This window comes from Patiria miniata, unplaced genomic scaffold, assembly GCF_015706575.1.
Source record: "Patiria miniata isolate m_02_andy unplaced genomic scaffold, ASM1570657v1 HiC_scaffold_1, whole genome shotgun sequence".
NCBI lineage: Eukaryota > Metazoa > Echinodermata > Asteroidea > Valvatida > Asterinidae > Patiria > Patiria miniata.
This window is the reverse complement of record NW_024037047.1, coordinates 21,101,725-21,116,877: the sequence shown is the minus strand read 5'-3', so window position 1 is coordinate 21,116,877 and position 15,153 is coordinate 21,101,725. Positions and strand designations below refer to the sequence as shown.

Here is a 15,153-nt window from a genome sequence, read left to right as displayed (position 1 = left end):
TGAGGGGTTCTCCAACTGATTAAATATGACACACTGAAAACAATGTTAATAAATTATAACTTCGTAAAACTTTAAAGAAATAAAACAATAAAACAAGACCTTAAATGAATAAAACTATGAGTAAAACAAAACACTGCATTGTATTTAAATTGCTATGTACATGTATACAGTAAAATGATTTGTTATAGTACAGGCATAAAATGATTTTTAGGAAGGTCGGCAATAATTAATCTTGAGGGGGGGCGGGGCACCCCTCCACCAAAATTATTGACAAACGAAAGGCAATTTACGCCCCCTCCCTCCTACGCCGTAGTTGCTTTATAAATATAAGTTTATTTTTAATTTTAAACATTCATCGCATCAATTTTATGAATACTTCTGCTGGTAACAAAAGTATTTATTACTGATCACGCGCGCCTCTTTATGACACTTACTGGAGTTAATATGAACACATTGGTCGGACACACACACCCCTCGACAAAATGGCCGCTTCCAGCACTGGGACAATTTCGAGTGAATTATGCGGTCCAAATTATTCCCAATTTCAGTGATTTGTTGGGGCTAAAGATTGCTATACATAACTTATCTCATTCAAGAAGATAGTGACATCTGTTTTTGGTCTACGACGAGTTGTTTTTGCTGGACGAACGGCAGGATTTTCTCTGGGAATGGCAGACAACTGGGCAAATTTCCCGGCAATGTCGAATGCCGGGGCGGCGCAGCAGCCTGCCGCGGAGGGAGCGGCGCCAGCTCCGGCCCAGGTAGGTGTCCTGGTGTGCGGTGCGTTTAAACGCTGCCCGGACTAACGGCTTAACCTATAGAACTGTACTTTTGGCAAATCTAGAACTCTGTAACCCTTTGTTAATGCATTAAAGAATGCAATAGTAAACTAGGCTCTAACCATGCTAACTTGATCATGTTGATGTTGATTACACTTTTTTGTTCTTTTACATTTTTGTTTTAGCACTTTTGTTTATTACGCATAGCCATAGAGTTTCTGTAGTCTTGGAGGATTTTTTTTTAACTTAGTCCTTTTAGGGAAAATCTGTTTTCGGTAATTCTGTACACAATAACTTGTAAGATTGCCCAAGCTAAATCATATCTGCTAGTTAATTAATTTTTATTAGCCCCTATTGTTTTTTATTAATAAAAATGGTGTAGTAATTATAAAGAACAGGGAATTCTGATGCCAGACATGCCACATTGATGTTTAATGTAAAAGGTAATTGGTTAGTTATTAAATTGTTCATAGGCCCTAGTACTACTAGTACTGAGTATTTTTTAACAAAACGTGTGGTCCTGTAATCTGTAGTTACTCAGTCATAATTTCATTTGCCGACAAGGATATATTTTACACCTGTCAAATGCCATTTTTCATACATAATTTGCATGTTTCATTTTTTTATGCAGTGGCTATCGTTATGGCAGCCGTAATGCGATTTTCAACTGCTATCAGTACGGAACCGTCTGGTTCCCCAACCTAATAATAGCATTCAACGTCAGGATCTTTGGCTTTCATTGGCTGTTAGAACGAGACTATCATAGAACCGAATGGTTCTCGGACTGTATTTCCCTTTTTTAAATCCTCCAAAGCCACAACGAAGAAAATGAAATCCACTTAAATAAAAAATTAAAAAACCTAAAAGTTAAGAAATCTATTTTAAAAAAAATCAGTAGTACGACAGCGGTTTCGAACCCCAATCCCCGGCAGAGTAGTCTAGCGTGTAACTAAGCGAGCTACCGAAGCATTCTTGTTGGACGGGAATTGTAAATTTGATTTACATTGGCAATGGTGTTTTTGCAATGCCGTAATGATAATAGTTGAAAATTGTGTTACGGCTGCCGTAACAATAGCCATAACATTTTTCTTTTATTGCAGGGGACTGTAAGTACTTTATTAACCATACCCTTCCCAGATCCTCAAAAAATCCTCAGGATTGAGGCTATGGCAAAAAAAAATGTGTGGCTGATTTTGAAGGATGCACTGTGTCAAGATCTTGGGCCGGACCTTGTGTTGTTTATGCTCAGCCCTGTATAAATTTAGGCCTAGATAATACTTGAAATCCTCCGCACTGCTCCAGACCAGGATGTCACTGGCTCTGTCTCAACATATTGACAGTGATTGCTGGAGGATTTTGCAGGATTGAGGCAGTGGTCACCCCTACAAGGACCACATTCAAGAAATAACAGAGGATTTTGCAGGATTGAGGCTGTATACATTTTTTACATGGAGGCAGTTGGAGGATTTTGCAGGATTGAGGTTGCATCCCAAAAAATCTGTCAAACTAAACGATTTTAAGCCTTTTAAAACTTTTTCCCCCCCATTTTGCAGGGGGCAGCAGGGGGATTGGATGATGACTGGGGTGACTTTGGCGGGTTTGAGGAAGCCACACCCCCTCCTCCCGAGCTTGCCCAACAAGTGCCAGGGCCTGGCGTGGAGGCTAGCCCCTCACCATGGGCTTCCTTTGCTATTGGTAAAAATCACCATCGTTAAATTAATTCCGTGTCAAATGACACAGCAGTGGTTATTTTGAGGACCCTGTTCTCATATGTATAAGACATTGTAAGACAGCGACAAACCTATTCTTATGTTACTGTTTTGAACTCAGCTAAAAATGCATCTCTAATGTTTTGTGTTTTGGGACTCATCTAGATTGCTGGCAGAGATACCGTGTTGAATATTAGTGAGATTAATTTTGTGGAAATGGGGCAGGGTTTTGAGTTATTAGGGAATTAACTCTAACCCTCCAGGCTATTTTGGCAAGAAACCCTGCCAAACGCAGCAACATGCAACACTTGTCTAAAGTGACAAGCCTGCCCAGTGCAGCAAGATCCATCAGGCAAAAAGTCTCAAGGCCAAAGTGCTTCAGAGTGATAGACTTGGATGGACTACAGAACTGGATATTAGACACACCAACGTTTTTGGATGACATTACATTGGACAAGCATAAAATTAGACAATCACTTGGACAGTCACTTTTAATTAACAATTTCTTTCTAAATGAAAAATAGCAATATAAAAGGGATGTGATACAAACTTAGAAAGTGTTTTGATAAACTCCTCTCTCACAATCTACATTTACTCAGATAAAGTAGCCATATTTAATTATAAAAGGGCAGTTTTGCAATCTGGTGGACTAAATAGTTTTTTTCATGATCACTTGAAGCTCAAAAGTTTGTTTTGGTCCCCCCGTTTAGCTTCCGTTCAGAATCCCGCTGCAGGTCAGCCAGACCTCCTGATGGCACAGGCCCAGGCACAGCCGCCCCTCCAGCCCCAAATAGACCCCCCGTTTGCCGACCCTGTACCCCAGAGGGGCGCTGCGGCCGCCCCCGAACTCACCTCTCAGGCAGAAGCTTCCAGACAACAAGCTCAGGTGACTTTTTGAAGTGATATGAATCAGTAAAAGATTACTAGTTTTAAAGGCATATGGCCTTCGTGCACTAACAAAAGAGGGCGCCCTTTTACCTAGAAAGGACGTCCCATGGGCGGGACATTTCGCTGGTTGACGCGCACCGTTCCTTGTGTGTTACGCACGTACACCAGGGGATTTGTACTATGTACACACAGTGGTACATGGTACGGCCGCGCCTCGTGGCAAAATTGGAGTCAGGCAAGATGGCGTCGGACGGTCACCTCCAACTGTGCTTTCTTTGCCGGTGAGGGGGTATTTGTGAACGGAGCGGATAGGATCATTTGAAAACACAGAACTTCCAAAATATTATGAAGTAGCCCACTTTATTATAAGAAGCTAATAGTACATGAAGCATCCTGTGAAAGCATTTAAGCTGGTTTGCTGTCATTCTTAAGAAAAGAGGAATTTTGTATCAGTACTAACGCAGTTTTCTCAACTACTGCACGGCCACGAGCCAGCTGTTGACTTCATGCGTACGCTCTGTTATGCCAAACGTATGCTAGGTATATACATGTACGTATGTGTATTACTTTCCCTCCACAGAGCTGGCAGTTTGGCATTCCCTGTGGCCCATGAACGACAGATTATGCAAGCTTCAATTTGAAAATGAACAGCGTTTATTCGTGTTTTTCCAGCACCAATGGCCGCGAAACATTTAACTGCGCAGTGGAACGATGACTGATATAAATTAATAGCCTTTAAATTGGTTCATGTCAAGAGACTGCGACAAATGCAAATTGTATTCATTACCTTTAAGGCTGGCTGCTCTCTAACCTGCCCTCCCTCCTCCCCCTCTCCCTCCTCCCCTTTGCCCCCTCCCCCCATTTCAGTTTTGCCATAGTTGTCTAGTAATCGGAATCCTCTCCTGCAATTACTATAGGCCCAAGCAGCAGCTCCACCGCAGAACCAGCCTGCGAAGAATGGCCTGGACAACATTGATGTTGCACTCGATGACGACCTTTTTGGAGCTGAGGTAAACTCCAATATCTTTGCAATTTTGTCATTCCTGATTTCTCCTCATTATACCATGTTTCTATTTTTGCTGGTTCCAGCAGGCCAGCCTAGTGTGCTCTTTGCACCTATGTCACTGACTGACTGACTGACTCCCCGTCACTTGTGAGCCGGGCAGTGCTATCCTGTAGGATTACCCAGTCAAGGGCGGATCCTGAACACAATTTTTATTTGGGGGGGGCCAAAAAACATTTGGTCCCCAAAAATTGGGTTAAAAAAAATGACTGCGTGTTTTTTTGTTTTTTTGTTCAATCATTTTGGGATTCTAGATGCTCTGTGGTGCAATCTGAGGCAATTTCTGATCACTTTAACCCAATTTTTTTGAGGAAAAGATGGTGGTGTACAAAGTGCCTGCCTTTATTGAGACATCACTAAAATCACTAAAAAAAAAATTGTGTTCGTTTTTTTTGGGGGGGGGGGCATGTCCCCTGTTGCCCCCCCCCCCCCGGATCCGCCCTTGTACCCAGTACTACCAACAAATGGGCTCAACCAAGCCCATTGTGTAGAACAGATGCATGAGGAGACTTCCATTGAATAGCCATCTGAATTAATTGAATACGATTTTGTTCACTGCACTCTGGAACCAAAAGTTGTATTCTTAAACTGGAATATAATTATGATAAAGTGTATCAGTTGCTATAATCATTTCAAAACGAGATTATTCATCCAACTCTTTGCTGTGGTAGAAATAGGCTTGAAACACCATGCTGCCAGACGAACTCAGAGAAATAAAAGAAATTGGTGTCCTTTTTTTTATTGATTTTTTAATTAAAATTAACAGCTGAACTGTTAAACATTGTAAGAAATGTAAGATAATAAATAAGCATGTTTCATTTGTGGCATTTGGATTTTTTGAATTTTTTTCATTGAGGTTTATTATTCCGTGGAAAAGCCCTTAAATGTAATTCATAAATACCTCAGACAGTTTAGCCATTCCTATTGGTCGAGAGCCCGTCACGTGGCCGGTATTAAACGGATGATAAAGACATGGCTAGCTGGTCTTAAACACTTTTCCAGTGTCACAATAAAATATGGACTCCTAAAAATCCAGTGCCTCTTATCGTTTCATTGGTTGAACGTCCACAATCCTCACGTAGGCATGCGCAACACTACCAGGGAGTTAGAATTTTATAGTTCTAAATTCAAAACGCAACGCGCCAGGTGCGTTCTGCGCGACATCGCGTAGAACATGATACGCGCGCGTCAATCTCCATAAAAGGGTTGTTTTCATCTTACTCGCCAGCTGAACACTCCATTATTTTGCAGGAGGGATGTTTCAAAAAGCATAAAGTGAATTTGTTGAACAAAATCGGGATGTTTTGAACGAATTATATGATTTTTTTTTACCGAAAAGGTATTTATGAATGGGAATAATTCAATTCAATTCAATTCAATTTATTATACTCGTCACGTAAAAAACATGAAAATTGATTTCCAGTGTGCATTATACATGTACAATAAGACCATAGATATATACGAATGCAAAATAAATAAAATTTGATGTAAAAAACTGTACTTTCGTATTTGATGAATGCAAAATAAATAAAATTTGATGTAAAAAACAAAAGGTACTATAAAATATTAACACAATATGTCGGTATTTATCACTCTGTTTAATACCACTTAGAGTCTGGGTGCTGATAATTACCCTCGCCTCCGGCTCGGGTAATTATCAGCACCCAGACTCTAAGTGGTATTAAACAGAGTGATAAAAACCTCCGGAGCACACATTTATTCCCTTAACATACCACTCTTTGTTTTCCAGGGCGCAGTCGGTGGACCACCGCCAGTCGAGAATCACAATGCCGCGTCAGCGGAGGCGGACCATCTAGACGAACTGGGCATGCTCAGTGGAGAGATGAATGAGCCGCCAGCCGGCCATCGACTCATCAAGCGTTCGTCTTCCTCCACCGAGGTTTTAGCGGCCGAGCTGACGGGGAAAGTTGCGAGGATGGAGGATCGGCTGTCTGCCGCGGAACGAGAAAAGATCCGATTACTCAAAGTGAGTATCATGGAGTTCACACCCGGGTGGAGAGAGGCAAATTGAGATAAAGAGGCTTGCCAAAGGACACAATTAAGACACAGAATACTAAATTACACAGAGTCTGCAGGTAAAGAGGAACTCACATTGACGTGGGTATATAGTAGCAAAGCTACTTAAATTTCTTCCAATAACAGTTGGGTTTTTTTTTCGTGTCAGGTTCGCGAAGAACTAACAGAGAAACTAGATGCCCTGGATAAAGAAGTCGAAGGTCACCGTCGCGAAGCAGAGGAGCAGAGACAACGCTACGAGGCGGTGCAAGCGCGACATGCAACAGAGATGGAGGAGATACGCAAAGCGGGGCACGATGCGCTGGCTGTCATCGTGGAGGAGTATAAGGTATATTGTAGGGCTGTGCTGAATATTCAACTATTCAAATCAGATTGATCGTTGAATATTCATATGTATTTTGTTGAGGTGAATGAGTTATAATGGAGGAACCCAAAATAAATATTCAATTTTAAGATGGAATTTTGCGTCGGGCCGATCCCGTTAGCTCGGTGATCGAGTGGTAAGACATCTGCACTAGAAAGCAGGAGGTCGTGGGTTCGAGTCCAACAGGAGTGATTTTTTTCCAACTTTCATTCGGGAGGTAACACACTGAGTACACAGTGTTTAAACGGTGAAGGGCAAAATCTAATTCGAAATATTCAATTGATTATTGAATATTCATGTTATTTTGCAGAATATAGAAAGCTTGTGGAAATGGAATATTTGATCAATTCAAATACTTGAAAACATTTGTTTTTGATAATCAGAATATTTTTAAATGATATTCAATTAAATACAAATTTACCAAACCACATTTTTAACATTATGGAATTCTAATAGTTTATTTTTTAATTTGGCAAAGCAAGTGGTACATGTGGTTGAACATAAGAAAACATATTATGGTTAAGCACCGTTGATATATCGATATATCGATTTTATCGATATTGGTTTGATATCGATATCGCCGATGTTAGTTATTTGGTAAAATCGATAAATCGAAAATATCGGACTTTGGAGAAATATCGAAAATATCGAAACTTCAAAAACTTTATTAAAAAATACGAAAGTACATCGTCACGGCTTACGAAGTTACGTTGGTTCTCACGCTGAGTGAAAAATGTCCCTGTAGCTTATATTCCAGGCGGCGTATACGGCGACATTTGAAGAATAAATTCAGTCACCTATCTCAGTCTCGCACTCAAAATTCGAGTACACTTTGCCTCGAAAATATCACCAAATTTATCCTCCAAAACATAGAATTATTTGCTAACCAAACTTACGTAGACTAGCACCACGTGCTGGTGATATCGTTTTGCACGGCAGTGTGTATGCCAGGCCCATCCCATGTAGGCAACGTACGTAATACAGACGCTAGAACCGCAGGCGGTGTCAGACGTGCCAATCAAAAGACCACGTGATAAACGCTGCTAAAAAAATTGGAATCGCACTTACGATCCGGACATGAGGAGTGCCCGGAGCGTCAGTGCGATACCAAATTATCCGCAGCATTTATCATGTGGATCACACCATTACGGTCTAGGGGTGTACCCTTAGAACAATTTACCAGCATTTCCACCGTTTCGGAATGAAAACACCGAATCCCAGCGTCAGATTTGTTTGTGATTGAGAATATATACGTTACGAAATGCCGAGCGGCGGAACTTTCTGTTGATATTTGCTGGAATTCACGGTCTCAAAGTAATGATGAGTTCCAAAATAACCTCTTGTGATGTGTCGTATTTTGCTTAATTTTCATTCTGTTCTGTACTTTCCCCATCCATCAGTAGCCTCTTTAAAACGCACTGTCACCATGGATATACAGTTGCCTAGCAACACCATCAGTAGGAAGTTTGTAGGCCCGCTTCATTGCCCTTCCCATACCAGTACTCAGAGCCCCTTGGTAATCAGTTGCAGTTAAATGTATTCTCCATTGACATCGGTCTGCAAACTCCGCCCTTATTTGCATAATCATAAATATGCATTGGCCACTCTAAAAAACATAATTCGTTGATAATATCGAAAATAACAATGATTGATTGAACATTTCAGACTTTATGTGTACAAAATTGAAGAAACATAGTGCAGAACCACTAATGATGACATCTGTTGCACTATCCTGGACATTTTGGTGCAAAAAATGAATTTCACTTTTTGATACTGTGACTGGAAAGGTATACTGTATGATATATAGATTCCGAAATCACTTCTACACAATTAGGCAGATGCCTTGAAATCTGTAAGTTTAAGGTCTGGTGTTGTCATTGCACATTGACTGCATCACCTGTCGCCTTTGGGGTTCAAGACTTAAAGGTAGAGTCCATCATTTGCAGCCATCCGAAAAGTAACTGGCGTAATTATTGTTGAAAAACTAACTTGGTTGAAAGATAGTAAGGGGACTAAACTCCCTGTGAAATTATTCTTTCTGGGAAGCTGTCATTTTGAAGTAATCAACGAAGGAAGGCATTTCCAACGGTGATTCTTAAGAAGCACCGTAGGAAAATTTAAATTAGTAGTTCGTTTTGTTATTCAGCGCAGCGCGCACAAGTATTCGAACGACGCTTAGCTCGCGCGGTTGTTATAATTCGTCGGATCAGTGCGCGACGTCGCATATAGTTGCAATTCAAAGCAATTCAAAACATGATTCAGCAACTTTTGATTTGAAATTGAGATCTTAGAATGCTGTTTTTCTCAGAATGTACAGCTGAAGCTTAGCTGAAACTTCATCAGGTTAGTTGCTCAGTATCCTTCATTAGATTTTGAACTCTTTTGTTGCTTCAAACGAACAAAATGCACAAATTACAAATGATGGACTGTAGCTTTAATACGTCTCCCCACGCAGATTCGGTGTCGGGGCGTCAGGCCTTATTTTTAAGCGAACGAAAGAGTAGATTCTATGTAATTCATGCCTATTATAATACCTTGAAAATTAAATGTATAAAATATCGATATATCGATAATATCGATATAAAAAAAACGATATATCTTTATCGGCCGAAGCACGATATCGACGGTGCTTAATTATGGTTATCATAAAGTGAACTTTTGTGCATTAGTATAACTGCAGTTCTTCTTGCTTTGTTGACCCAGAAATCCTCCTTCATGTGACAGTGAGTATGCAAATATTAGATTGTAATAGATTCATATATTCAACTTTATGCAGGAATTATGTAAATGTGCAGTCCTCCAGCAGCAGGAAGCCAGTGAGAAGCAGCTGCAGGTTGCCATCACCACGGAAACGGAGAATTGCAAAGAAATCCTGCAAAATCAGGTAAACTTTATTCGGAGGTTACCATTATAATAGGGATAGACCTATCCATTATTAGCTCCGCCCCTCAATGTTTCAACCAATCACAGCCTTGATTAAAGGGGCACTAGGTCCTGAAATTCCCGAAAATTTCATGTTTTGGATTGTTTACTTAGCCTATTTCAAACATCTGGTTGAAAGGAGACCAACGGTAATGTCTTACCGTTCCCGAGAAAAGACGAAAAAAACCTGCTTGTTTACATCGAACACGATGGAGTACGAGTACCTTTTTTGTGTCGTTCTCAGTGTACGCTATACACGTTGTGTGTCTCGGGAACAGCAGTGACCAATCACCAATGCAAAAAAAAGTTTTCTTCAACGTCCGCAAAAGGCGAACACTTTACAAATGAAACCACAACTAGCATCCAAACAGCTTGAATTTATGGGGTCGCAAAAGTGGACCCTGAAATTCGTTCTAGCACGCATAATACAGGAATAACACAAAAATGCCCAGTTTTTCTGATTAACATCATCTCATTAAAAGCGCGTTTTGTAGCCCAATTGGGCTGTTCCAGGACCCAGTGTCCCTTTAATGTGTGACATGCTTGCATGTATGTATAATGCACGTGTCTGGAACTGCAATGTTTTGTTTTGCAGCATGACAGATTAGCAAATGTTCTTGAGGAAGAGAGAAAACAGAATGAAGAGAGGATAAAGACAGCCTTACAAGAACAAGCAGATGCACAAAGGATAATGCTGGAAACCTGCTTGCGAGAAGAAAAGGAGAAAAATCAACTAGAAATAGAAAAGGCCATTCAGGTGGGTAAAAGAGAGTTGTAAAAGAGTCAATCACAAATCAATCACAGATCACTACTAGTCAATCACATGTCAATCACAAGTCAATTACATGTCAATCACAAGTCAATCACATGTCAATCACAAGTCAATCACAAGTCAATCACAAGATGTACATGTCAATCACAAAGTCAATCATATGTCCAGCACAAATAAAACATCAGGCAGTAACAAGTCAAATCACAAGTCAATCCCAAGTCGATCACTAGGCGACCACAAGTCAATCATATGTCAATCACAAGTCAATCACATGTCAAGCACAAGTCAATCACAAGTCAGATCACAAGTAATAGGTATGAAATATGACAAAGTTTACAGCTTGTCACTGAACTTGGAGATTTGTGATTACAACTTTATCAACCTGATTCGATTAAAATCATCATAGTATTTTTTTTTACCTTTTTGGAGTCCCTTGTAAAAGACTTTAAAACAAACCATTAACAAATCGATCTTTTTTTTTCAGGAAGCTCACAAAAAAAGTGAAGCATCTCTCCAGAAGGCGCTAGAAGAGGAGAGGTCAAAGGGCAAGGAGATGCTAGAGGTCCAAAGGTCGGAGGCTGCCAGGTCGTTAGAGGAGGAACGAAATCGCCACCAAGAAACGTTACTACGGGAACTGGAGCAGGAACGGCAAAGAAGCAAGGTTGGCAACATTTATATGCTTGACCAGGCAACCTGCGTCTTGTTTTTGTGTTTGAACAAAGAAAGTGAGAAGAGTTGGTTTTGAATCTACAATCTCTACCAACAGTGTTCTACAAATTGAGCTATGTTGCAGGCATGTGAAATGTCTGCGTTTCATTGAATTTCCGCATTTTTTGTTTCCCCACTCCGCTTTTTTGGCTTTTCCGCCTTCCCTCTTGTCCAAACTGGAAGTGCCTTATAATTTAAAATTGGAAAAAGATGTGAATTTGTTTTCAGCGATGGTAGTCTCTGGCTAGGTTGTACTTCACAAAAAAACTACCGGTGACGTCATAACATGTTAGAGCGCCCTCTACGACGTCACCATACCGGAAATTACAATAAAAAGACCTTTAAACATTAAAAAAATTGCTGAAAAATCAACTGCGAGAGATATCATCCAGATTTTTGCTTCAAATAGCAAATGACGTCATCAAGTATCGGATTAAAGCAACCAAAGATTTCTAGATTTGATCTGTGAAAATCAATATAAAATCGACTGTGAGAGATTTGATTTAGCTTTTGACAGGAATGGACAGAATAATCCAGCGTCTTCATTTTTGATATTACCTGCAAAATCACATGACCCTACCTTTCCGGTCCAAACCGGAAGTGCCTTATAATTTAACATTGGAAAAAGATGTGAACTTGCTTTCAATGATATCAGTCTGTGGCAAGGGTGAGCTTTTTAAAAATCTGACCACTGACGTCATTTATTATTCGAGTGCACTCTGTTGGCAGGTGATCACGGGTCATGTGACGTAGTCTTAAAGGTACATATTTGAAAAATATATCTAAAGAACCATAGGTCCAATTTGCTTGAAACGTTGTACATGAGTAATCAGGAACGTGTTATTGATAAAAAAAAAATCATATTGCGGAAAAGCCCTATCTTCTGTTGCAAACAGACATAGATCTCTGGGGTTTTTCTGCGTTTCTCTGGGTTTTTTCTCGGGTTTTTTAAGTCGGCACGCAAATTTCCTGATATATCGTGTGCCACGCAGATAGGACTCACAAGTCATGCATGAGTAAGGGACCGTAACTATTCAGCCCTGGTATGAAAAGGGCCCCCCGGTACCTCGTCCGGTCCAAAGCCAGTCCGGTCTTCAGCCCAGTCTCGTCCGGTACATGGTCCTGTCTGACCAGAAGTTTTGAAGTCAGTCAGGCGCATCAATTTATTGCCCTTCAGAGAACAGCCAGAGCAGAACAATAGCAGACTTACCGGATTAAAGATAAAATCCTAGTGTTCTATTGTTTAGCGCTGAGAGATGAAAACCACAAGCAGGTTTCTTCTGGGCTATATTACATGTGTCAATACTTGCAAACAATAGACCCCAGGATAGAGGAGTTCCTGATGAGCAACCGGACGAGCTCCTGGGCCGGTAGCTGGGACGGTACGAAAGGACTTCTTGGGAGAGGACGAGCTTACCGAAGGGCCCTTTTCATACAGGGGCTGAATGGTCACGGGCCCTAACAGGCTATACTTGGCACAGTGTGTGTTTTCTGACAAGTTAGTCAGGGACTAGACTAGCCAGCCATACCGTGTGGACAGGGAACTACCGGCCACATGTAGCCATAAAGCCAGCTTGACCCCTGCAGAATGTTGTAAAGGTAAAGGTAAAGGTCCCGTAGCCATTACAGGCCGTAGGGGCAGTGGGATGTTAGAGGTCCACTGTGTCTTGGGCGCGGCATATGAGTGGCGGGGCCCAGTCCTCTCCTCTCGCCGTCTTACCTTCCCTGAACGAATCAGGTACCCATTTTACTGCTGGGTCGTCAGAGAGAGTTTTCCAGTTTTTGGTCTGAATGGGATTCGAACTGCCAACCTTCCACTCTGTAGCTCCACGCTCTAACCGCTGGGCTTAATCTGAAGTTTTCCCTCTTTCTATCCCACTATTCAAAGATTTATATTTTTATCACTATTTAAAGCGATTTGAACATTTACTGGTCTCTCTTCTTTTTGTCAGGAAGCCATAAAAGCTGCATTAGAGGAGGAGAGAAAACACCAACAGGAGGCCATCAAACAAGCCATGGCCAACGCCAGGCAAGGATCCGAGGAATACAATGCAGAACAAAAGCGGGTACGGTGCTCATTTTAAAGAATGTACCATTCCTGCTGTTTTCTGAGTTCCACCCTGAACAAAAAATGGAGTTCTCTTTAAAACTTGTTTTCCCTGTGTTCTTTGATAGGGGTGTGCATTTACGGGTAGTACGGGATCCGGGTATTGGATTGAAAAAAAACGTGGGTACCCAGAGTAGGGTACCCGTTAAAGAAACCCAACCCCAAAATCAGAGTTGTAATGACTCGACTCGAGTCCGACTTGAGTCACAATTTTTGGTGACTCGACTCGACTCAAGTCCCTGAAGGCAAATGACTCGACTCGACTCAAGTCACTGCGAGTAAATGACTCGAGTCGAGTCGAGTCCCTCATGAGAATGACTCGACTCGACTCGAGGAAGGCTAATAGGATTCGAGTCCCAAAAAATAAAAGCAAAACTTTGCAAAAAAAATTTGCAATGACTTACGCCGGTGCCGGTTTTTGTTCACGTCACGTAAGAATGTTCGCAAATAATGTATACATATACATACGTGGTTTGATCAGTGTCCCCATTAGTTGAATGACGATCAGCTGGCACCCCCTTTTTATTTTCATTTAGAGTCAAATGTGGTGTCACCACATGGAGTAGCCCGAATGTAAAATTAAAGAAGCCAAAAATGACCTTCTCTCTTGTGTTTATTTATTGTATAGTGTTCAAATATTTGTGACTCGAATTGACTCAAGCTAAATACAGTCGAGTCTCGTTAATGCAAACTCGTTCGGACCTAGCCAGATTGTTTGTTATATCAGAATTTTGTATTAAGAGGAACATCAGTCCCATTCATTGTGCACATAAATGCACATTCGGGACTAAGGCTTTATGTTTGTTATAACCAGAATTTTGTATTAACAGAGTTTGTACTAACGAGATTCAACTGTACTGGACTCGACTCGACTGGACTACACACTGTGACTCGACTCGACTCGACCTTCTTGACCTAATGACTCGACTCGACTCGAGTCACTTCTTTAAAATGACTTTGCTCGACTCAACTCACAAAAAACAGTGACTCGTTACAAGTTACAATTCTGCCCAAAATTCAAATCTCAGAAGTTGCTGTTCAGATTGTTTATAAAGGTCCGCACATCGGTGCGTCAATTATACAGCAAGATGCAAGTGTGTACAGTGAGCTTATAGCTTTACGATGTAAAATACAACTTTTCAGTTTTTGGGATTGTCTCTGACAAACACAGCTTTTCTGTATCTCGACTTTCTTAAAATGAAAAAAATTTAACACCAAGTTTTCTCTAATTTTTTTTTTTTTTTTAATGTAAAGTTGGACGCCGTTGTACGGCACCGATCCATGGCCAGTCTGGACCTGTTCCTAGAGAGTGCACGACAGCAGCTGAAATCACTTATGGACGACAAACCGGTGGGCAATCCGGTGGACACACCCAACAACAACTCTTCCTAAAACTTACTCATTTCTTAGCGTTTAAAGGTAATTTATCGATATTTCAATTTTTGTACGTGTATATATGAAACTATAGTAAGGTGATGATTTTATGGAAAGATTAGACTTGTTCAGTCCTACAATGGCCAGAAATAGCCCTTATCAGAAAATGGGGAATATTGTCTGCGGCTATGACTATCCCTGTAATATTAAAATGGTAAAAAAAACCACAAAGTTGCAGCCACACATATTCAATACTGACACGGCTTTAGGAATCACCTCAATAAATTACTCCCAGAAGTCTGGTGCCCACAGCTTTGGTCTGGTACCCAGAGTGCTGGTATTGGCTTTGCATGATATTCGTTTTGGGCACACCATGGCGTGAGGCTTTGTGTACTTTCAGATGAACATTAGCTGCGCGTATTTGGTGTCA

The 15,153-nt window shown here is 40.9% G+C and overlaps 1 protein-coding gene across 1 annotated transcript; it reads left to right on the top strand.

The window, feature by feature from the left end:
* Window positions 1–455: 455 nt before the first annotated feature.
* LOC119725382 (coiled-coil domain-containing protein 91-like) lies at window positions 456–14,947 on the top strand. Its single transcript, XM_038196790.1, has 11 exons — window positions 456–761; window positions 2,333–2,474; window positions 3,199–3,374; window positions 4,294–4,386; window positions 6,190–6,426; window positions 6,625–6,804; window positions 9,617–9,724; window positions 10,358–10,519; window positions 11,019–11,195; window positions 13,195–13,308; window positions 14,604–14,947. The coding sequence occupies exons 1-11, from the start codon at window positions 669–671 to the stop codon at window positions 14,739–14,741; spliced, it is 1,620 nt and encodes a 539-aa protein (XP_038052718.1). The 5' UTR covers window positions 456–668; the 3' UTR covers window positions 14,742–14,947.
* The last annotated feature ends 206 nt before the right edge of the window (window positions 14,948–15,153 follow it).

What these genes read in the sequence shown, in the direction of transcription:
- LOC119725382 (XM_038196790.1), top strand. Translation starts at nt 669, where the DNA reads ATGGCAGACAACTGGGCAAATTTCCCGGCAATGTCGAATGCCGGGGCG. An exon ending in ACGACCTTTTTGGAGCTGAG is followed by an intron (nt 4,387 to 6,189) that starts GTAAACTCCAAT and finishes TTTGTTTTCCAG; the next exon opens with GGCGCAGTCGGTGGACCACC. An exon ending in AAATAGAAAAGGCCATTCAG is followed by an intron (nt 10,520 to 11,018) that starts GTGGGTAAAAGA and finishes TTTTTTTTTCAG; the next exon opens with GAAGCTCACAAAAAAAGTGA.